Source organism: Marmota monax, unplaced genomic scaffold, assembly GCF_021218885.2.
Source record: "Marmota monax isolate L192 unplaced genomic scaffold, Marmota_monax_Labrador192_F-V1.1 WCK01_AAM20220418_F8-fsc00023, whole genome shotgun sequence".
Lineage (NCBI taxonomy): Eukaryota > Metazoa > Chordata > Mammalia > Rodentia > Sciuridae > Marmota > Marmota monax.
Genome location: NW_026692907.1, coordinates 14,975,222 through 14,998,908, shown reverse-complemented (window position 1 = coordinate 14,998,908; position 23,687 = coordinate 14,975,222). Strand labels below are relative to the sequence as shown.

Genomic DNA, 23,687 nt, shown 5'->3' with positions numbered 1-23,687 from the left:
AAACCCATACTATTGCTTTAAGCTAATATATTTACAGAGGTAAAATCTTCTCTATGGAAATTTCAAGTAAGTCTTATATAAATATTCCAGTGACCTATTTAAAGTCTAAAATATGTTAGAGATGGAAACAACTGAGATGACGAGAAGTTAGTTGGAGCAAGTATCAGTGAGTGGTTGAAGGCTGGTGGAGTTACCCAGGTCATCTGGCCATCCAGAAAGTGCCCTTGGGTTGCTGTATGTCTATAGTGTGACAGAGTGTCTGCTTCAAAAGCCACTGCCAATTGCATCTCTAACACAGATGCAAAAATATTCCTCAAAGTAGACAAAGCTCACAAGGGACTGGTGATATATAAGGGAGCTTATAATGTTGGGAAACAAATCTGTGTATACATGGGGTATTATAAAAAGCTCACTATTGTACGTTCCTACCAAATCCCTTTAGTATAAAGGAGAAAAATGAGAAACTTATCTACGTGGTGAAAGAAACCACAATTCACCCAAACTATTCTAAGTCAATAAGCATCAATCACCCTTTTCAACATTAAGAAAGAGTTTGGGCTTGATTACCAAGGCAACCTGAGCTTATCCAGGTGCTAAATAGGAGACACAAGCAAAGGGGAGCCCCCACTGTCCCTCCAGCACTACTTAATTCAGTTTAGCACAGATGAAATTCAACTGCGAACTCTCTACCCCCAATTTCCTCCACCTGTGAACGTGGAAGTTGAGACAGATGTCATTTCAAAGGAGATGCTGGAATAGCATGTGTAAACAGAGTGACCACTTTTCTAAATAGGCTTTTTTTTTTTTTTTGCTTTAATTAAATGAGAACGAGATATCTGTTCTTAACCCTTTGGGGGTTTCCTCTGTAAGGAGTTGAAATACTTAATTCTCAGCTCTGTGGAATTAATGAACTTCTTGCAAATTGATATTTTTAAGGACACCATGGATAGTTTACCTGAAAAATCCTTTAATACAATACAATTTACAGAATAAATTAAGGTTTACCCAACCAGCCCAAGAAAGGGATGCAGGAAATACTGGCTTCTTTTTCCCCACGTGGTGGGTTTCTGGATTAGTGATTTTCTCTTCTTTTTTATAACACCTGTGTGCCTCAGTTTTCTGCTGCCCTTTGAAGTAGCAAGCAACCTAATTGGCTCTAGCGGCCGCAGGTGTTGTGGGTAGTATCAAAGATGAACGTTTCTGCTTTGAAAACCCCATGTTGTATAAGCCCCTCTATTCTGAGATCACTCAGTGCACCCCAGAATGGTAGGTGCTTTCAGCTTTGCAAAACATTTACCATCAGTTATCTCACTTTAAAACCTTCACAATATCCTGTAACATAAGCAAAGGAGTCATTATTCTACCCATTTCAGAGATAAAGGAAATGAAGCAAAGGGTTTAATGTCGTACATGTTGGGAAGAAGACAGATTTCAAATATTGAGCTCCCTATTGAGTTCCCAGTGACAAAGTCTCACATATGATGATATCTGACAGAATGAAAATAACTACTTGACATAATCAATTACTGTAATTAAAATTTATATGCACGGACTTCAGAAGGTTTTGATAAAAACTCTATTTCTTTTCTACTAAATACCATACTAAAAATTCAGAGACAGTGAAGTAGAGTTGGTACAACGCTCAAACTAGCTGGGGTGAATAGTCTAAGACTAAAACTAAGGCAAATAAGAATTTTTATAAACAATCCTCACTATTGCTTTATTCAGACTTACTGAAGATTAATAATCATGTACTTCATAGTATCATTGCTATGAAATTAGTGTCATAAGGGCAGCTTTAAAAAACTCTAATGGTAAAAAATTGGCATGCAAATAGAAAGTTTTACAGATTGGCTTTTTATGAATTTTTGAAGACGATTTCATTCAGTACCTTTTTATTTCCACAGTAGTCACATAAACAATGTATACTTGTTAAAAATTGAAAGCACATAGAAAATTACAAAGAAATAAAATTATACAAAAATGACAAACCTCAGTGGTTACCTAACCACTATCCACATTAAGAATTCTTTTCAGTGATACATCTTGCATATGGAATTGTAGCATAGCTGCTGGTGTTATTTTAGCTTTCCATTTGAAACTGTATCATGGATAACTTTCCATGTCAACAAAGAGTAGTGTGTATCAATATTTTAAATATCAAGACAGCACTTACCATATGAATATTCTGCATTTTGTTAACCATTTATTCACTGAACCTTTTAAGTTGTTTCCAATATTCCATTATCATAAATAAAATTGTAATAAGCATTGTGGCATGGACAGCCATTTTCTTTCCAATGTTGTTCTCTCCTTCTTTGGTAACAGAACCCTAAGTTTGTGAGAATATTTCTGTTTAAATTAAAGGCAAATTCTTAGTCTCTTTTTCTTATTGTAGTTACATGGCTTGAAATAATGAGATGCAAATGAAACTGCAGAGATTTTGAGAAAGCTTCCTCAAAAGCAAAACAAATTGAATTTAACCAACAGAAACCTGTTTTTCCCCTTCTTGGTTAGTGGAATATGGATATGATGGTAGGAGCTCAGCAGCTTCTTGGTCCTTGAGATGACCTGTGGATCATATAGATCAGAATGACCAAAGCCCAGTTCCCTGAATTGCCTCCCTCTAGGCTTCTTTTATGTAAGAGAAAAATAAGTTCCTATTTTATTTAAACTACTGCTTGTTTTTAAAATAAATAATTAAGTTCATAACCAACTTGAATCTAATGTATGAAATATGATATGTCAAGAGCTTTATAATGTTTTGAACAACCAATAAAAAAATAAATTAAAAAATAAATAAATAAATAAATAAAATAAAGGTATTGTGCCCATCTACAACTAAAAAAAAAATAAATAAAATAAATAATTATAAGACACATTAGGTGTAACTGACATAAATTCTAATTGATGCAGTTTGCCACTTTTGAGGGCAATGCTTCAAGCAATAGAATATGAAACTGGACGTTAATTTTGTGGAGGAGATGAAGCTTTGAGGGACAAGGTTTCAGATAGTTTGATGGAAACCTGGAAACCTTTATCATGTTTAGTTAATTGTCTTCCATACCTTTCGAGGCTGCCCATGTCCCCATCAAGACTATAACTTCATGAAAAATTGTAAGAAAATCTTACTTTTCAAAAACCGTGTGTGTGTGTGTGTGTGTGTGTGTGTGTGTGTTTGCTTGAAGTACTGGGGCTCAAAATGAGAGCTTTACACATTAGGCAAGTGCTCACCCATTGAGCTCCACCCTAAACCCTATTTATGGTATTTTTGAAAACCCAGATCTGATAGTTCTGATATCAGAATGAGATGGATTAGAGAAAACGAAAAAAAGAAGAATGAGCTGAATTTTAAAAACTAAGGTATTTAGTCCTTGAGAAAAGAGTTAAAATATTAAAAATACTTGCTATATGGGCAAATAACATTCAACTAGAATATGGGTGTGGCAAATTTTTAGAAATGAAAGAGTTCCTATATTTTAAAATTGGGGGATTTAGTATTAAGTTCAGAACACTGACTTAGGAAAAATGTGGATATATTTTCTACCAATAAATAGCATCACTCAAGCCCTTTCAAATCTTTAAAGATAAAACGAGGTACTCCAGAAATAAATTACAATTTTAATTATTAATGGTATATATATATATATATATATATACATATATATATATATATATATATATATATATATATATATAAATGTATATCATCATATATGTATTGGATACCTGTCACAACATTGCAAGTTGAGTGGATGAATTTCAGTTGTCCCATAAAATTTATATCAAAATGTATAAATTTGATACAGAATTCAGTGAATGCTGGCAATTGTATGTGCTACTATGAGAACAGTTAAAAATTAGCTTTCACGGAGAAAGAGCTATTGTACAAAATAACAAACTTTAGCTCTTATATTGTAGCTGGCTGACTTTGGAAATGTCTCATACTAACCTCTCATTATTGCTGAGAGCAATATGGCTTTGAACCTGTGCATCCATCCAGGGCTACAACAGAGGTTCCATCAGGTATCTTTGACCCTCACCTCACCTCTTGGATGAGCTTTAGCTCAGTGCCCTTCAGACACTAACTCTCTTCTCTCCTCACACATTCACAACTACTGTGTTTTGTGGTTTTTGCAGCAAGGAGGCAAAAAAAAAAAAAAAAAAAAAAAGAATGTGGAACTTATTTATTCTTTGATGAAATTTATTTTCTCAAAAACATGTTGCAAATTTTCTTACTGACCCATCCATGGATTACATAGACTACAAGGCCTGTCTTATTGCTATGACTGTTGGAGACAGTAACAATAACTTCAATTAAATATCAGCAGACACCATAGCATCTATTCTTATTGAGAGCTCCTTTTCAGACATTTTCACTGCCATTTTTCACCATTTATTTAGTTATTTAGCTGACACATAAAATTGTACATATTTGAGTATCACATGATGTTTTGATACATGTTCACATTGTGTAATGTTCAAATCAGGGTAATCATATCAGGTAATCATATCTTTTCAAACATTTATCATTTATTTGGATGAAAACATCAAAAATTCTTTCTCCCAGCTTTTATTTCTTTTTAAGAAAAACCTACAATACATTATTGTTTACTTTGAAGTTTTGAAGCTGAAACAAGAGGTAACTAAATGTCAGAAGTATCATCTCTTAAATGAATTACAGTAGATGGGGTAGAGAGAGAAGATGGGAGGGGAGAGGAGGGGAGATAGTAGAGGATAGGAAAGGTAGCAGAATACAACAGTTACTAATAGGGCATTATGTAAAAATGTAGATGTGTAACCGACGTGATTCTGCAATCTGTATTTGGGGTAAAATTGGGAGTTCAAAACCCACCTGAATCAAATGTATGAAATATGATATGTCAAGAGCTTTGTAATGTTTTGAACAACCAATAAAAAAAAAAGAAGTATCATCTCTTCCTTGTCTTTGTAAATAAGAAATGCCTGGAGCCACCATCTCCTTAGTGGTATCATTAAAGTGGGCCTTTTTTGGGCTGGGGATATAGCTCGGTTGATAAGAGTGCTTGCCTCCCATGCACAAGGCCATGGGTTCAATCTCTAGTAAATAATAATAATAATAATAATAATAATAATAATAATAATAATAAGAAGAAGAAGAAGAAGAAGAAGTGAGATGTTTTTTGGAGGGGAGGGTCTGGTGGATGGGGGAAGTTATTGCTAAGGTCATGTGCTGCCGCCCAGTGGAGAAATGTCAGAGTGCATGGAGAAAAAATCTTCAGGTTCTAATTTATATTTTTGTTCTTTTGATTTTTTAAAAAAAATCATTCAAGAAGTACTTTTTGACCACAATGTATTAAGCAAAGTTGGAGTTAATGGTAATACAAGAAAAATTAAACCCATTTTTAACAAATGTGATGTAGAATGTAAGATAAAATATGCATAGAAAAATCCTTTTCTTGGGAGTTCAGTAAGTTTGCTGAATTTTGGTGTAGTTTTGGGGTGTTTTACTCACATTATTGGTGAGGTGATGGTAAAGGATAGCTGAGGAAACTGTTGTTGTAGCTCCCGAATGAGCACACAAGTTCAAAACCACACTGTACCCAGCAATCGTCAGAGAGGTGACACTGGGATTGTGGGTGCCAAGGTTACCTCTTTGTTACTATGGGATCATCAAGAAGGGGCATGGCCCATCATAGCAGATTTCTAACACAGATTAAATGGTTCATTTTCTTTTGACTAGATTATGATAGAATGCTCAGCAAAGAGGCCAAAAATGTATCTTGTATGAAATATTTGAATGAGCACTTTTCTATTTGCCTAAATACATCTTATGCCTACAAGGTAAAAGTCCCCAGTCACCCTGGACATCATATGTACATGGACCTTTGAATCTAACTTTTTTGTGAGCACTAGAATTTGCTTGTTCAGGAATTAACATAATGCATTAATTATTTACTTGATGATCAAAAAACACTTATTGAGGGATCATTATGTGCCAAGCACTATTCTGGATCTTTGGGATACAGTACTGGAACAATCTAACTAAGGTCTCTCTCCTCATAGAACTCATTGTAGTGAGGAAAGAAAGAGAGTAGACAGTAAATACTAAACAGTTAAATTATGTATTGTATGAGGAGACAGCTGCACAGGGAAAAGTAGATCAGATTACAGGAGTTTGGGTGTTGGTGAGGGAGAGGGTGCCTGAATGCAGTCATCCTGCTTAAGGATTGAACCCAGGGGAGCTTAACCACTGAGCCACATCCCCAGCCCTTTTTTATATGTTATTTAGAGTCGGGGTCTCACTGATTTGCTTAGGGGCCTCGCTAAGTTATTGAAGCTGGCTTATAAAGTTATGATCTTCCTGCTTCAGCCTCCCAAGCCACTGGGATTACAGGTGCCTCTGCTCTTGGCCTGAGTGCAGTTTTAAACCAAGTGGTCAAACTAAATATCCATAGGCAAATACTCAAATGAGGTGAGGAAGTGAGCCATGTGGATGGGCACAGGAAAAGTATACCATGGACAGAGAACAGCACATGCAAAAGTGCTGAACTGTTGATTGAATGGGTCCAGGGGCCAGAGTAGTGGGAGCTGAAAAAGGATGATTATTACAAAGGGGTCAGGTAGCCAGATTATGGTGGGACTTGTGGGCCATTGGGAAAACTGATTTTGGCTCTGAGAAAGCTGAGTGAATAAGGAACACACAGATAGCTAAAATTTTAAAATACTGTTAGATGTTTTTGCTGAATAGATCGAAGACTTTTATTCCCACTTGCCTTGCAGATACTTGGTATTATTTTCCTTTCTTATGCTTTGCCATTTGAATGGGTGCAAAACGGTATCTAGTTCTAATTGATATTTTACTGGTTTCAAGTGCACTTGGGCATCTTTTCATATTCTGCTTAGCTTTTTAGGCTTTGGTTCTGAAAACTGTTATCTCCTTTGTATAAAATGCATATCCTGGGACTGGGGATGTGGTTCAAGCGGTAGCGCGCTCGCCTGGCATGCGCGGGGTGCTGGGTTCGATCCTCAGCACCACATACAAAGATGTTGTGTCCGCTGAAAACTAAAAAATAAATATTAAAAAATTCTCTCTCTCTCTCTCTTAAAAAATGTATATCCTTTTTGTTGTTAACATGCAAGATTTTTAAACATATATCTCCTACATTCTATTAACTATATCTATTATATCCTTTACTAAACAGAAATGCTAAATTTTATTGAAGTTATATTTATCAAACACCTTTCTGCTTTACCACTTGATTCTTCATGTTGGGATCTTGTTGAAGATAACTTTCCTTACTCCTAGAACACAACATATTATCGTATGCTTTCCTCTGTTTGCTTTATAGCTTCTCCTCCATATTTTCTCCCAGTACCATCTATCAAAAAATCCATCAGTTCTGAATCCATCATTTCCCCATTTACAAAAGTAAGTGGAGGATAATATAATAGTTTTCTCCATTTAACCCACAGGTTAAGCACATGGATATTGTATGTTAAATGACTTAACTACCTGTAAAATACAAAACTAGCTATTGTTGTGGTTGGATTTGGAAACATGGCCATTTTCATTTCTCCAAGCTTCTCTCTCATCGTGGGGGGAGCTATATCTCAATCAGATCTTGTTGAGGCATTAGTTTGATGTAGCTGGAAATATAATTAGGTCCCTAGCTCTGATCATCTAATATTTTGCCTGGACATACCATTTTTAATTGCTCCAAAGCAGCTCACAGTAGTGAGGGTTAAAATCTCAGAACAAATTCATCACATTTAAGTTCACTGTTCATTGTCTTTCCCATCAGATTATAAACTCCTTAAGAGCAGTGATGGTTTCTGTGTGGTTCATAAATGCTTCAAATGAAGTAATGAACACAATTCTTTCTAATTTGTTTACTTTTACTGGAAAGACCTACCCTACTGTGCAAAAGAGTTACCAGGTGGCTCTCCATTCACTAGAAAGATGAGTTTTTCTCATTTGGAACCCCATAGTTACCTATCTTTTAAACATATATATAACAAGTGGCACAATAATTGGCACCTGATAGAAGCTCACTAATCCCTGAATAAATAAGTGAAAAAGTATAAAGTGTGGCCCTCAGTAGATTCAAGTGGAGAACACAGAAAGTTCTGGTTACATAATGTCACTGTAGCTTTGTTTTGAGGTAAAAGCCAGATTCTTTAGCCCCCACCCTTCACCCTGAGCATCTAGAAGGACTCTAGTTTTCAGAGAAAGTAAGTCTGGATATCATGTCACATTATCCTGAGAAGAAACTTGACCTCACAGCTTCTGTTTCTATTTTAAGAACACATCTGTTCAAACTCGGTTCCATGTCTGCCAAGGCTAAGCTTCCAGCCAGAAAGACAGCATTGTGAGTACCTGCTCTGACCTAGGGATGGGAGACAGAAGGTTCTGGTGAATAAATGGAAATAGTATCATTAATGAAAATTACACACGCATTGCCAAATTTTCTGGGAATGAAAATACTTGACTAATAAGCAAAAGCCTTTTTACTACTTGCTAATTCTGAAGCTTCAGAGCCTCAAACTCTCTAAGCTTGTTTTCATCTGTAAAACGGGGAAGAGAGTAACACCTATCTTTATAGAGCAGGAGTTGGCAAACGTTTCTGTAAAAGGCCAAATAGCAAGTATTTTTGGTTTTGCCTAGGATCCTTATGGGTTTTGTCATAGCTGCTCGACTGGGCCATTACAGTGTGACAGCAGCCAGAGACAGCACAGGAGTAAGCAGGTACGGCTGTGTTCTGATAAGCTTTACTTGTGGACACTGAAACCTGAACTTACTATATTTTCACATGGACATAACATACTATTCTCCTTTTGAGTTTTTTTCAACATGTAAAACCCATACCTCGCCAGGAGACCACACCAAAACAGTTGGCCATCTGTACCTGATCCTTGTCTGTAGCTTGCCAACCCCTGTTACAGAGCCTCTGTAAGGCATCAATGAAGTCCATGATAAGGACTCAGTGAATGCTAGCGATTGCATCATAAATTATTTAAGTGAAAACAAAATAGAATTAAAATGTACAGAAGCAATTTGGTGACAACTATGTAGGTATAGAAAGAAACTGTGTCAACAGTTAAGATGTTGAGTTGAGGAGGTCCAACTTAGGAGGTTTCTTCTTTTCTTATTGAAACATAAAATTTACATTATAATAAAACCAGAAACTTCAACAAAAAAGACCCAATCCAGAGAAGAGTTGACGATAATTTTGTCAAATGTAAACTCAATCTTTCTTTCACAACTGGAAGGCACTCAGATGTTGGTTACTCCCAGGAACCCTTTAAGCACAGGTTACCACCGCAGAAGATGGTGGACAGAGAACCAAAATGGAAGGGCTAACTCTGTGCTCCTTATACCACACCCAAGGAGCAGCCTGCCAGCAGCCCCACCTACTCTTTACTGTCTTCCTTCTTAGGGTGATTACTGCTACAAAGGCAAAAAGTGCACAGTCTATCAGAGGAGACAGATGAGAAGATCTCTAAATACAGGTTCTTGTAGAAAAGGAAAGCAGCAGGAGAAAAAGGAAGAGCCTCCAACTTAGTTTGGAGGAGGTGGTGGTCATGGTTGGGTAATTTGAGAGATTTTTTGGAGGGGTGGAGATGGAGTTAAGATCTAAAGGAGGGGAAGAGGGAAGCCCCAAGAGTGTAAGAACAGCAATCTAGACAAGGAGTGGGATTGCACCACAGTGCAGCAGCATGGGGCAATGGCCCCAGGCCAGACAGCAGAGGGATTGCTGATAGTGGCCAGAGGGTAGGATGCTGCAGAATGTTGGGGAAGATGCTGCCTTGGGAATGGGCAGGGATCTGTAGACTCCAGATGCCATACTTATGTTTTGTTCTGTATCCTCATCTTACAAGCCTCAGTTATTTCGCAGAAAGAAAGATGTCCACCCAATTGTATTAACGGGGGAAATGAAATGAGATGAAGTCATAAGTCCTCAAGATACTTCACGATATGCTTTATGCTGTTGATTTGGTTTGGAATAATTTTCAAACTTAATGCTTTTCTATAAGGCATTGTAAAGCACTACAATTTCAAACAATACCTGCATTTGATAGCCACTGAGCTTCTGGAATTTTTTTAACAGTGGAGGACTTATATCACGAAGGAGGATCAGCTATTCTGACTGAAGCAGACCATGGGATGGAATGTAGAATGAGAACTGGGATGATGGCTTCCTAAGTAGTCTGCATTGCAAGGGCACTTGGAAGCTGTTCATTGGCTGTTTAAGGAAAAATGTGCAAGTAGAAGATCCATTTCAAATGTTTTGTTTGAGAGTCCAAACCAAAGTGAGCGCTACTTAAAAGTAGTTGTTAGATAAAAATCCAATGTGTTGAAAAAAAATAGTTTTTGCATTAGAAATTTTAATTTCAATTTATACTTCATCAATAATGGGTTAAAAAGTGATCTTTAATTCTTCAAGCTTCACCAAACCCTGCATCTATATGACTTTCTAATGTGTTTTGATAAGGACGAGGTAAATGAAAACCATGCAAATAAGGATGTTAGGTTAGTCTTTGAATGAGGGCATTTAAAAAAATTGTGGGGACATTATATCAGATGATTATTTGAATAGTTTCTTGATAAAAGTCAGTTGAATTTAAGCAATTATTTTAAAACAATTTTAAAAGACTTTGTTTAGCTGAACACAGTGGAACCAACCTATAATCCCAGTAACTCAGGAAATTGAGGCAGGAGATCTCAAATTTGAGGCCAGCATAAGCAATTTAGGGAGATCCTGTCTCAAAATTTTAAAAAAGAGGGTGGGGTTTAAGATGTAGCTCAGTGAAAACACACTTGGTTCAATCCCTTGTATTAAAAAAAAAAAGACTTTGTTTACTTAAATGTTGGAGGTAGCAACCAGAATGGTTTAGAATTAGAAGCAAAAGTTAACTATTCTTCCACCTATGTTTCTGACAGATGCCAGGACTGCTCTTCCTTTATATTCATTTTTCATTTGCAAGTGAGGGAGATTGCACATGTAATCTATGAACTTCTAAGACTGAAGGTGGAGCTTTAAGTGCACTAAAAGATGCTGAGAATAGAAAGCTTTTGGTTTCAGAATTCCAATTATTCTAATTCTTCTAGTCTCTGTTTTGCAAACAAACCAGCTCCCACTTCCCAACCATGGGGATTAATACACCACATCCTTTGGCCCTGTGGAGACTGTTAAGAAGGAAAATCTATTACATAGATTATTGACTGTTGCATCAGATAATTTGTTATTTTCTTGCCAACAGTGGTCAAAATGGAGTGCCATGAAATTCATCTTTTTAGCAGAGTAAATGCAGTATGTAGCAAGAACAAAACAAAGTACTCATTATCCTTTGACCCACTAATTATATTGTTGAGAAATAACCAAGCAGAAAGATATTTTATGGTGAAAAAGAAAAAATGCCAGTAATTTGAAAATGGTTAACTACTCCAGAATTGTAAATTCATAAAAGATGATACAACCATTGAAAAGTATATTTAAAAAAAAACAGAAAAAAATGATACGAAGACCATGAAAATACAGTACAAAATTTGTACTAAATAATAAGTATATTATATATGTACATATCGATTCTAAAAATGTACAAAGTGCAGTTGTGTGACATGGAGAAGAGGAATTCAAGAGACTTGTAAGGGCGGCTGGTGCAAATTACATGTAGCGGTTCTCTTGGGAACAGGGTTTTTCAGGGTAATCTGTGAAACACTACAAATGCTGATAGGGTCAACATGTCACTTAAGCTTTCCCTCCTTTTCTTAAGCCCCCCCAAAATAGCCTTGTATTTGCCCATTTTCTCTTTTCATGTCCCCCAGGACTTTTTTTTCCCCTGCTGATGAACATTAAGGACCTTTTTCTTCAATAATTGAATTTAAGTCATTAGACACCCATCACTCACTCTCTGGCGCGCCCAGGACCTTCCTTCCGGCGAAAGTCATGACCACTTGGAGAGTCCACGCTCCCCCCTTTCCTCAGAGAACGAGCAGCTTTGTCCTTAGGGAAGTCTGACGTCATCACACTGTATGGAAGACAAGTTGTGCAAAATGGCAAAAGAAATATCTGAAAACCTTTTAGTTACCCAAATACTATACATAAATCCTTTACCCAGCCTTTTAGAATGGCCAGGTGAGGTTTCCTCAAGAGCAATACATAGTGTGTGTTGATATTCTGGTCACTACAACTGGAAATAGAACTCTGAGAACTTTTATTCATGCAACAGTATATCTAATTCACCCAAGTAAATATTAAATTGCAGAACTGGTAAAGAGGAAGAAAGTAATTGAGAAAAGAGCCACATGTAGAAGATGCTATTCCACACCCACACCAGAAACCTGTATTTTTATTACTTCCATATTTAATCTTGGCAAATGATTACTAATTAACACATGTTGTTGTTACTATAACTTTAAAGATTAAAATGAACTGACTTCCCCTAGGAGGAGTTGTTTGTTTTTCTCTATCAAAAGCGGTTTATTTTGTAAAGGGTTAACAGGACTTAACTTCAATGAAGTGATTTATTGGAAAACCTACCTCTTTCTCACAAAGGCTTATTTAAAATCTAGAAGCAGTGGACTTCCAGACTTGCGCCCTGACTGCGATGCCCTCACTGCCTACCTCTATTCAGGTGTTCACTTAAATTATTTCATAATCTGTGCATCTCAGAGCCCTAACACTGCGCTAGGCAGGAACAGGAACAGGCAGGGGAGTGTGAAGGGCCAAGATCACGCCACACATTCCAGTATTCTCAGTGCCAGGGCGGGCCCTGGGCGTGTGCCTGGGCATCTGAGCGGCCTGAGCCCCGCTGGGCCTGTGTGGATGAGGCATGAGTGCTCCTGCAAGGGGACTAGGGATGTGGAGAGAGAAACATAGGCGGCCAGATGACGGAAGTCGTTTATGTTCTGCTCCAAAGTCAGAGGCAGCCCTCGCCCTCCTTAGCTATTTCCCAGCTGCCCCCGCAGGCCGCGCCCACCCCGGGAAGACCCCAATTGGAACTTGAGTTGGAGGTCCCTAGAGGTGCAGCAGCTGGCCACAGGAGGACCACCTGGGACTCGCGCTGCTGGGCTTTCTAGGGATCACCGCGCTGGGCAGCTCCGCGCGAGCGCGCGCGCGCGTTGTGCATCACCTTCGAAGCCCAGGCACTTAGGCGGGTGGGGTCCTAAGGCCCGGACCTATTTCCAGTTCCCAGATTTAGGGTCACGTTTTCTTATTTGTTGGAAGAAAGAGGAAAAAGGTAGTGGAGATATCCCGGTCATGGAAGGCCATTTCTTACTATTGAACCTCTACCTCTCCAACCACTTTTCCTCCCCTCCAGTCCTGTGCACTGCAGATGGAGCTCTCTTACCTACAGCCCAGCTATGGTGGCGAGAGCTGCTCTGCAGGGGGCCCACCTGGACCTCGGCTCATTCACTGCGGGCACGGGGCAAGCAGCCTGGCTCTATCTGCCAGGTCTCCCTCTGCCAGCGGCTGCCCGCGCACTCCCCCTGGACTCCGCGACTGGTCTCCAGGGTGACCTCCTCAAACAATGCCCTCCGCCCGCCCCGCCAGACTTGGCCGCTATGTGGTACTCTGAGCCGCTCTAGGGTTGTAGACCGGGCCACCCTGCAGTCCACTGCGTTCTGGGATTGCAGAGATTTGGCACTCAAGACGCCTCTCCATCTTGTTCCCTTTTCCGCGGTTGTCAGGGGTAGGAATAAGAAGTGCTGCGGGATTGCAATCAACCCCCCCCCCCCGCCCCGTCCCTAAGCATCTTCCCCCTCCAAGGCACAAATGGTTGATGATGATGACAAGGGTAAGAAACTTTATCTTTGTCAGAAACTGTTTGGTTTATTCAGTTGTTTCAGCAACTTTATCAAGAAAGGATTCTTCTTCCTTTACACAATTAGAAAATTGAGATTCTCTGATATTAAGTAATATGCCCAAGGGCTCCCCTGGAACACAAGGTATTAACTATGGCCTGTTATCAATGCCGGGGCAGAACTCTTCCTAGCCTACCAAGGTTAAGAAACTTTGGAAAGGAGGCTGCTATAACTAATAAGCCCTGTTCCCCCTTCAGTAACCACCCGCTTCTCCAAGAATATCAGTCCTCCCCAACAAAAAAGAAAACAAAAAACCCCAGGATGTAAACATTCCCCCCAGCCCCTATTGGAGGAAGAGATAAGGTAAAGTCCCCAGGATCCTAGTCCAGTGCATAGGCTCCTGAAGAGTGTTCACTGTAGCCAGCATTAGCTGATGATAATAACTCACATTAGGATTACAATAAAGCACAGTTAACATAGTGTTGGACGGAGAGCATTGAAGTTTTCTGGCTCATCCCAATCCCCATTCACAGGAAAAAATCACCAGTAAAGCATTGCTTATTGAATATTTACCCTGGATTAATTATGAACTGCTAAGTGACTGATAGATAAAACAAAATAAATTAAATGAAATCATTTAATCTGTTCAACAACCCTATGATTTTGGAGCCATAGTATTCTATTTTTTTAAGGTAAGGCAATGGAGAATTACTTAGTAACATGCTCTGGTCTACACTTAAACCATGGGACTGGGATTTGTCTGATTCTAAAGCCCTTGACTTTTGCCAGACCCTTGGCCCATCATCCCCACCACAAACATGCAATGAAATGTCCCAGACATGCACATAAATTTTTAAGAGGCTGGCAATAAAAGAGGTTCACAACTCGATTTATTTTAATTTTTTTCCAGAAAAAAATCACATTTCAATAACAACTTACTCACAGGTAGAATTAAACTTTATTCTGAAATGGGAACCTTATTTGCAGTAATGTGTCATGACAAATAATTGCATATTCAAGATTTTGTGAAATGAGTGATAGGGCAAGTTAGGAAGGAAAAAAATTTATAAAAATCAGTATTTACAAAAAAGTGATATCCACACTTTTTCTAACTTATAAGGCAAGTAAAGTTAAGATGGTCTCACGATTATCTCCAACAAGTCAACACTTTGTGTTCATCCCCAGCGCTCAGCAAAAGCTCTGCTCAGCTCTGCAGGCAGCAAGCATCTGCAGCTTTGCTGGTCTCCTCTGAGATCTGCAGAGAGGCAACAGACCTTCATCATAGCCTGAGCCGGAAGGGTGTCAGAATAAAGTATGCCCTGTATAGGTGGGCATGGAGTAAAACAAGGTGAGGCAACCACATTTTGACTAAATTTAAAATGTATTTTGAGTATTTTAATCCATAATTCTGATTATAAATATTTTATGGCCAAGGCATTTTGTGAAATGATATACTCAGCACAAGACTGTAAGGAAATTCAGTATCTTTTTGCTTCATAGATGATGAACTCTAAATAATATCTATCACCAAATCAGTGTACAAACAGACACTATTGTTCTTATTTAAATAAATTGCATTTTACCGTTAGACCACAGCAAAATTTCTCTTGAGTTCCTTTTCTAGTTTCTTATTGTACAAGTTAAAAAAAAAAATCAATGTCTTACATTGTGTCTCTTAGTAGGAATGTAAATGAAAATTTGACCATTTCATTCATACAGATCTCTTCCTATCCAAGTGAAAAACAAACAAAAAGACTTCTTAACTAAAATACAGTAGTGTTCAAAGAGCCAGAGCTGTAAATTACTGCTTGACTATAGTGGAACTCTGCTCATAGATGGATCAGCATAATATCATACTAACACTTGGCTTTTCAGGAAAAAATCTTTAGTGGCAATTTCCCAATTCCCTTAGACTTAGAGAAAGAGAGAGGGAGGGAAAAAGGTGGGGAGGGAAGGAAGGGGAGGAGAAAAGAGATGGGGGGGTGGAGAATATAAATGAATGAATGAATCAGAAGCCAATCCCTTTCTTCTCTTTCATGCATATTCACATAACAAAGTAAGAAATAAATACTGACCTGCAAAATCAACACAGCTTTAAGATTTTTCATCCTAACAACTCATAAAGAAAAGAAAAAAAAATTAAAATCTTTCTTTGCATCTTGGGACAGTGATCCTTGTAATAGTCATTTGGTGTATTATTTAAAATGGCTTAAAATGGTAACACATACATGAATAACATTAAGCATTTGTTTTGCCATAAAAACGTCAATAAAGTAATATAAAACTGAATAAGGAGAAATTAACATTTGCATGATATACTCACTCAGTGGAACATTTTGGAATTATAGATGGCTTATGCACAAACTCTGAATGGATTAAAAATTGATCTATATTTAGAGAAATGTAAAGTAATTCAGCTTTACTGTTTTTCTATTTGTAAACAGACAATTTACCCAGGAATTTTATAAAGGAACATTATCCATTACACACACACACACACACACGTATATATGTATATATATAGATAGATACTGATTTGCAAAAAATAAGCAAAACAAACAATAACTGTGAAATGCTCATTAAAAGAATATGGAGTCCTACAAAAATCTATGCTAAATAGTGCATTGTTCTTAGCTTTAATTAAAATGTTTTTCATATAATTTTTAGCAGGCTTATGTAAAATACTGTCAACATTTATCTATCATGATTTGGTTTCTTAAAGCTGTTTGCTAAAATATGACTGGAAATTGCTCACTAGCATTAATTTCACTCTGCCAAGAATTTGGAAGATCTTTAACAATTGGGGGCCAGATGTGCTGTTCATAGACGCAGGTCTTAAAGACAACATTTAAAACAAAACAAAACAAAACAAAATGTGTTTCATTGTTTTGCTTACAAAAACTTTAGGTGAGAAAGTTACATTCACTAAGAGATACTAATGAAAAGAGATAGCATGAAATGGAAGAATTCCCTTAAAGTTAAAACAAAATCCTAGAAGCATCTTTTCAAAATTTTCCTGGCTATATTATTTGCTGTTTTTGAAATATGTATGAGTATTAAAAGAAAACTTTTCTAAAGTTTTCCAAGATATGCTTAGAAATAATGTCTTACTGATCCAATAACTTTCTTGAGTTTCGTTAAAACACAATATTTATTGTCAAAAATCCAAGCAGTGAGGACTATGGTATAGGACCACTCATTTTTGGATCACAATGAATATTGCCCAAACTTGTGGACCTGAAAGTGGATTGGAAAATACCAGTGTGTGGATTAATACAGTCCAAATATATACTTTACATCTTTTCTCTAAAACATTAAGGGGTACTTAAAAATATATTTCAAAGTCAAAACATCTTTTCTTGCAACCTTAAAGATGTATTTAGGAGAGGCCAATGCACTACTGCTCTAAGGATAGAAGAAGGAGATCAGAAATACTATAAATCAAAGGAAAAATAACTTCAAGAATTAAAATTAGAGAATAAATTATTATACCACTGGCAAAGGGTGACAGAGGACTTTTTTCTTATAGAAATACCCTTTAGATTAGAAATTACATACTAAACCTGAGGATGAAACAAATAGTCTCACAATAGTCAACTTGATAGACCTTAAAATCTGATATCCCTTCAAGAAGGAGACTAAAGTTTCAACAGGACATTTAAAATGCAGCTGTAGCCGAGAGTGGTGGCACATGTCTATAATCCTAGTGGCTCTGGAGGCTGAGACAGGAGGATCTTGAGTTCAAAGCCAGTCTCAGCAAAAGTGAGGAGCTAAGCAACTCAGTGAGACCCTAACTCTAAATAAAATACAAAATAGGGCTGGGGATGTGGCTCAGTGGTCAAGTGCCTCTGAGTTCAAAATCCCTGATACCAAAAAAAAAAAAAAAAAAAAAAAAATTGGCACAAAAGAAAGGAAGGTGTTTGTTGTTTTCTTTTGATATTTGGAGATTTAAGCAACGTACTCCTATCTCATTTTTTTCCTCTGTATATTCCATGGACAAAAAGTAATGAAAAAGTAACCATGGTTAATTCATGAGTAAGAAAGTGGTATTTCTATACTGTTTGATAAATAAAAAAAAAACAAACAAAAACCAAAAAGCCCCATTTGACTAATTGTTTTGACTTATTGGATTAATTTCATGGAAACATGATACTTATATTAATTTTTAAAGTGATTTTTTAGAGCCTGCCTTGATTTTGATATTATTAAAAATCCTAGTTTTATTTTTTAAAAAGTTGCTAATATAAAAATCATGTGACAAAATGAATACATTTAGACTAAATGGGATTTGGCTTAAATGTACATTCTTCTGGGGAGAAAAAAGCAGAAACAGAGATGTGTGCCCACATTCCCCTTCTTGGTAGGTATCTGCATATTTTACTGTATCAGCAACTTATGAGAAACTGATTATTTTGAAAAATTCAAAAATAAAAATGATTGGTGCAACTCTTTTAGAATAAGGCTAATTCATGCCTGAGGCACTGGGTTCAATTCTCACCACCAAATATAAATAAATGAAAAGTTTAGTTTAGTTGTCAAATGGACCAAGAAAAAAAACATTAAAAAAAGCCTATAAAATAAAGAAGGCCAACTCACAAGATAGAGGTCTGGGTGTCCCTTGCAAGGAAGGAGACATTTATTAGAACTTGGTATTGGGAATGAGTGACAATGTATGATACTCCTACTATCTCAATTCTTTTAAGACAATGAAGACAAGGACAGAGAATTGAAAATAAGAGAATGCATTTCAAGCTACTTTGAGAAGGTGATAGCATAACAGAAGGACTCCAAAAGAGAAAGGTAAGAATTTTTCTAGGAAAATAATTATAAAACTATCTTTTTTTCTAAGACTGAAGGAAGTTAAGTTGACTGAATGAAAAATAAACTCACTAGAAAAATGATATTCAATTTAGAATTTAATGCTTATATTAATATGTAAATTCTGATATAATGCCAGAACTGAAAAAGATTTTGAAGAATGACTAGAGCAATGATTCTGAAATTTTGAGTGCTTACCAAAATACATATTCCTAAATTCCATCCCTGGAGATTTATTAATTCAATAAAAACTTGGGGTTATAGTGATGACTAAGACCACATCATTGTTCTCTTATGTGAAGATACAAGTGGTCCATATACTTTGAGAAGCACTGATTTTTTTCAACAATTTTGTTATTGAATTATCCTTATTTCAAGGCTAGTTTTTCATATTGTCTTTTACTTTGGCATTCAAATGGAGTGTGTGTAATAAAATAAAATAGGAGATTCCCCCCACCCACCCAAGGACAAATTAGAAGAGCTCAAGGTGGCTCCTGTGCCCTCAAATTAATTGGGTATTCTAGTTGTAGTACCACTTTGGGTGAATTAGTTCATCTATCTAAGCCTTAATGACATCATTGGTAAAAGAGGAATTAAAAGGAGTACTTAAACAATTTTTGGATTTTTATAAGAAATAAAGGAGCTTATATCTGTCACTGGTACACAGCAAGCACTCAAGTATATGTTCACTTTCACAGTGTACTGATTACCATGAATGTACAAGTTTCCTTATAACGCCTTAAAAATGGTTTATCTGAATAAAATGGAATTGTGGAACTTCAGAGTCAGAAGATACTTTACACCTCATCTGTCTGTTGTTATGGTATTTAAATTAAGCTGCTGGAGAAGCTCCCTCATTGCTTTGAGATGTTTTGCCTAACAGAATTCCATGTAAAATTTTATTAGAAAGAAGTCCTGCTATGAAGAAAAGCCTGAAAACCACAGCAGTCCCAGCCTCTCATTCTAAAGAAGAGAACTGAACAGCATAGAAACTTATCTAAGGTCACGCAGCAGGAGTAATGGTAGAACTAATGTACTCATCATCTTCTTTGAAAAGAAGATTTTAAAATGGAAATTTGTGTAATTATAGGTCAAACATTTTTCAGATTGAAATTGTGTAAAAAAAAAATACAAAGCCCAAAAGAACATCTGTAATTTGACTTTCTGAGGATTCTGTGTATTCACTCAAAATCATATGAAATGTGGGCATTCTTTCCTTAGAGGTGAATATATTCCCCAATACCACGCAGTGAATTTTCATTTGATTGTAGATGAAGCGAGTAGAACTTTAAAATGTAGTATTTAATTCTTAGTAATTATACATTCCAATTATGATAAAATTCAGACTAATTATTAATAAGAATTTATTTTTAAAATTTTCATAAAAATATGGGATTTATTTGAAGAGAAAAACATACTTTTCATCTTGCCAAAATAAAGCAGTACCATTTATACTTTCTATCTTGTTAGAGCAGAGGCTTTTTGAATCAGAATGTTCAGGAAACAGTGTTCAGGTTAACTAGAACTTTTTTTTTTTTTTTAATTTTAACCCCTTATACTGCAAAGCATCTTAGGATGTACTAGTCTACTTTGTTCTGACCTAGGAACTGATCATGAACCTGACTTGATATGTCTTTGATAACTGAGACTTTTGCATTGTTTAGGATCTTTTTTTTTTTTAAGAACATGAATTCTTATTCTACAGTACTGTGAAAATATAGGCTTAACCTATAATTAAAAAAAAAAAAACAACAACAACAAAACACCAAAATCTAAATCCCTGATACAAGCTCATTGTGTTATTATTTGACCTATTTTCTGAAGGGGGAAGGAATACATTCTTATTGAGGTTCTGGTTATTCAATATTTAACAATTTTGAAATCAATGACTTCCATTTGGTTTCATGAAGGCCAAATATGGGGTCATAGGATTTCTTCATAGTTTCAGATTTAGTTCCTGGAAACATTTGAATAACGTTAGAGAGTACTGAAATCTATATTTTTAATTACATTTTTTACAATATCAACAAAATTATTCTTTGGAAAAAAATTGTGTTTAATTACTAATTCAGTCTAAATCTATATAAAATAAAATATAAAGAGAAAAACATGAGAACCAGTAATATTTACACATTTTTAATATGCTTTGTGTTAATATTCAATGTTTTTTTCATGAACTGATTATTTAAAAACCACATTTTTATTTTCTTACTATGTGTAATTCTCAGTTTTCTGTTGTGTGCTCTCCATTGATTTTAGTGTTCTGAATTTTCCCATGTTTTGGGGATTTAAAAGTTTGCATTTCTCAAATTTGATTTCAAAATCAGATTGAATATTTTTACTTAAAATGAGTATATTAATTAGTTTGTTCAAAAAAGCTTCAATACTACAGGACTTTGGGGAACCAACTGACTGCTTGTTTGAATAGTCAGAATTCTTTTAAGCTAAAACAGGTCATTCTAAACATTCTCTTGGTAGCAAGCATTGATTGAAGAGTACAAATATTAATTTAAAAATTTCCACTATAAACAATTACCAGTCACAATCTCATTTTAAAAGTAAGACCTAAAAAATTTAATTTCATTCTAAAATTTAAAGGAGCCAAAGACTCTTGGTCAAATTTGAGTGAATATAAAATGAAATTTAGCAGTTAATGGCAAATAGAACAATTAATTTCAGTTATTTAATAGTATAACCCAGAATAGGACTTAGTTTATGTTTAAAGTAAGTTTTATGACTTAAAGACAGAATAACATTTTCAGATCTTAATGGGGGAATATTTTATGATTGGGACTATTGAAGGAGTTGTCTTTGACTCCCCACATCTTGGGGCCAGACTGAGAAACTGCAATTTTTATGGTACCTTGGGGCAATGAGATGACTTAGATGACTCTTTTCTTGATTCCCCAATAAGAGCAAAGATTGACAGGTTTATACAATGAATATTAATCATCCCAAAGGAAATTTATTATACAATGATGTGAATAGAATTTCATTTATAAAGCTTATTTGTTCTTTCCCAAATGATAAAAATGATAACAATTAAAATTCTCCTTCTGAATCTAAACAGGGAACTAAAAATTATTTTCTGAGTTTCTTATTCTCAGTGTTTTGATTCCTGTGGGTAAAGAGGAAGACATGAGGTGTCATTCCCCCAGGCTGGATGAGAGAGACCATCTGTTTAGAGGAATTGTGCAAACATTGTTAACCAGTTCAACTATGGAAAGTCTTAAATATTAAAGTCACAATTTTGGTTTTAGTCTGACTGGTTATTCAGCAATCTCCACATTTGCTAAACTGCAGAGAGAGGGGGAAGTAGTTAAGATTTTGACATCTTCTTTACTCTTGATTATAATTTAATATACTTAAACTTTAAATATGAATTGCTTTCCCTTTTTACACAAGTTATAAAAATAAGAGGCCCTGTTTATAGTTTGCATTTTTTATGAAATTTGCAGTTTGAAAAAAAAGCTCTTTAAAAAGTGGTAATTAATGCTTTTCTTTGAATATGCTGTAACCTTAGAATTTTTTTCTGAAATAGTTTCTGAATTTAACCCACTAAACATTTGAAGATAGACTTTTTATTTAGCACTAGAGTAAAACATACTAAGGACTGAAGAAAAGAAAGTTTCTTTTTTTCTTCTCGTTCCATTTAAGTTTCTTTATATGTGGCACCCCCTTTATGACAGCTATCAATATTATATTTAAATTTTATATATTGACAAAATGCAATCTACCTCTGTAAGCATTGTGCCATTCAACAGTACTACAATTAAATTTACATACCACAGTTTAAATTACATCCATTTCAGGAATGGTAAAATGCTAAAACTCAAGTGTCTAACTGCCTTACTGGAATGAGAATACAATTTACAAATACAATAATTACATTTGAAAACCATTAACAATATTACACCTAGAAGTAAATACTATAGGATTGGTCATCATGGTGTGGTGTAAGGAAAATCACTGCTGAAAGCCATCGACTTTCCAGCTGATAGATCCCAAGTGCAGACATTGGTTTGCTTTCATCAAACCAGAATTAAAACCTGTTTCTCATACAACAGTTCTCCATTATATGAATCCTTGCATAAGATTTTATTAGTTATCTGCCAAGTATTTTCCTGCAAAACAAAACAAAACAACATATCAATATATTATCTGCTATTTTGATACTGTGATTATTATATAGGTAAGATTTCTATTCCTTTTGCCCTATCCCTTGGAGCCAAATATTGCATACTTTACGTTGCAATAATAATACAAACTACATAAAGGTTTTTGTTTGTTTGTTTGTTTGGTACCAGGGATTGAACTCAAGGACACTTAACCACTGAGCCACATCCCCAGCCTTTTTTTGGATTTTATTTAGAGACAGGGTCTCACTGAGTTGCTTAGGACCTCACTAAGTTGCTGAGGCTGGCTTTGAACTCATAATCCTCCTGCCTCAGCCTCCTAAGCTGTTGGGATTACAGGCATGCACCACTGTGCCTGGCCCACTATGTAAAGGTTTTTAAACTTTCAATTTTCTACATCAGCTAGTTGACTTTTAACACTTCCATTTTTTGCAGAGGTTTGAGTTTTGCTCAGAATAGGTGGTGGTGTGTGGGGTTTCCCCCTGCATGTCAGAATCCAACTTATTTTAGGAAGGGTGCTCATATAGTTCATTTTCCAACTTGGTTTATTTTTGAGAGTGAAAGAGATAATTAACAATCATGCCAACATAGCAGTTTGGCAGGCATGAAAGACAGGACTTGGGGCTGAGATAAAGCTGAGTGGTAGAGTACTTACTTGTCTAGCATGCGTGAAGCCTTGGGTTCAATTGTCCCAGCACCACAAAAACAAAACAAAACAAAACAAAAACAAAAACAAAAAAACCCGAAACCATACCAAACCAGGATTCATCCTGGAAAATTATACTTGACAAATATAATCAGCTTGTATTGGGAGCCCTCCCCCTGCCCTACTTACAAAAACAAAATGAAAAAACCTAGCCTTTGTGCAAAACAAAACCTGTCTCGTGGTCATGTTCATTTCATGGGTAAATGGTTCCGATCTGTGATTTGTATTCTTTAAAGTT

At 36.0% G+C, this 23,687-nt stretch overlaps 1 protein-coding gene across 17 annotated transcripts in view; it reads right to left on the bottom strand.

The window, feature by feature from the left end:
- Positions 1-19,954: 19,954 nt before the first annotated feature.
- The window catches only part of Sgip1 (SH3GL interacting endocytic adaptor 1), a 208,587-nt gene continuing 204,854 nt past the window's right edge, over positions 19,955-23,687 (bottom strand). For all 17 annotated transcript variants that reach the window (XM_058581566.1, XM_058581567.1, XM_058581568.1 and 14 more), the window contains one exon: positions 19,955-22,731. In XM_058581566.1, the coding sequence (XP_058437549.1) occupies positions 22,709-22,731 (23 nt within the window). In that variant the 3' untranslated portion in view covers positions 19,955-22,708. The remainder of the gene's footprint in view (positions 22,732-23,687) is intronic.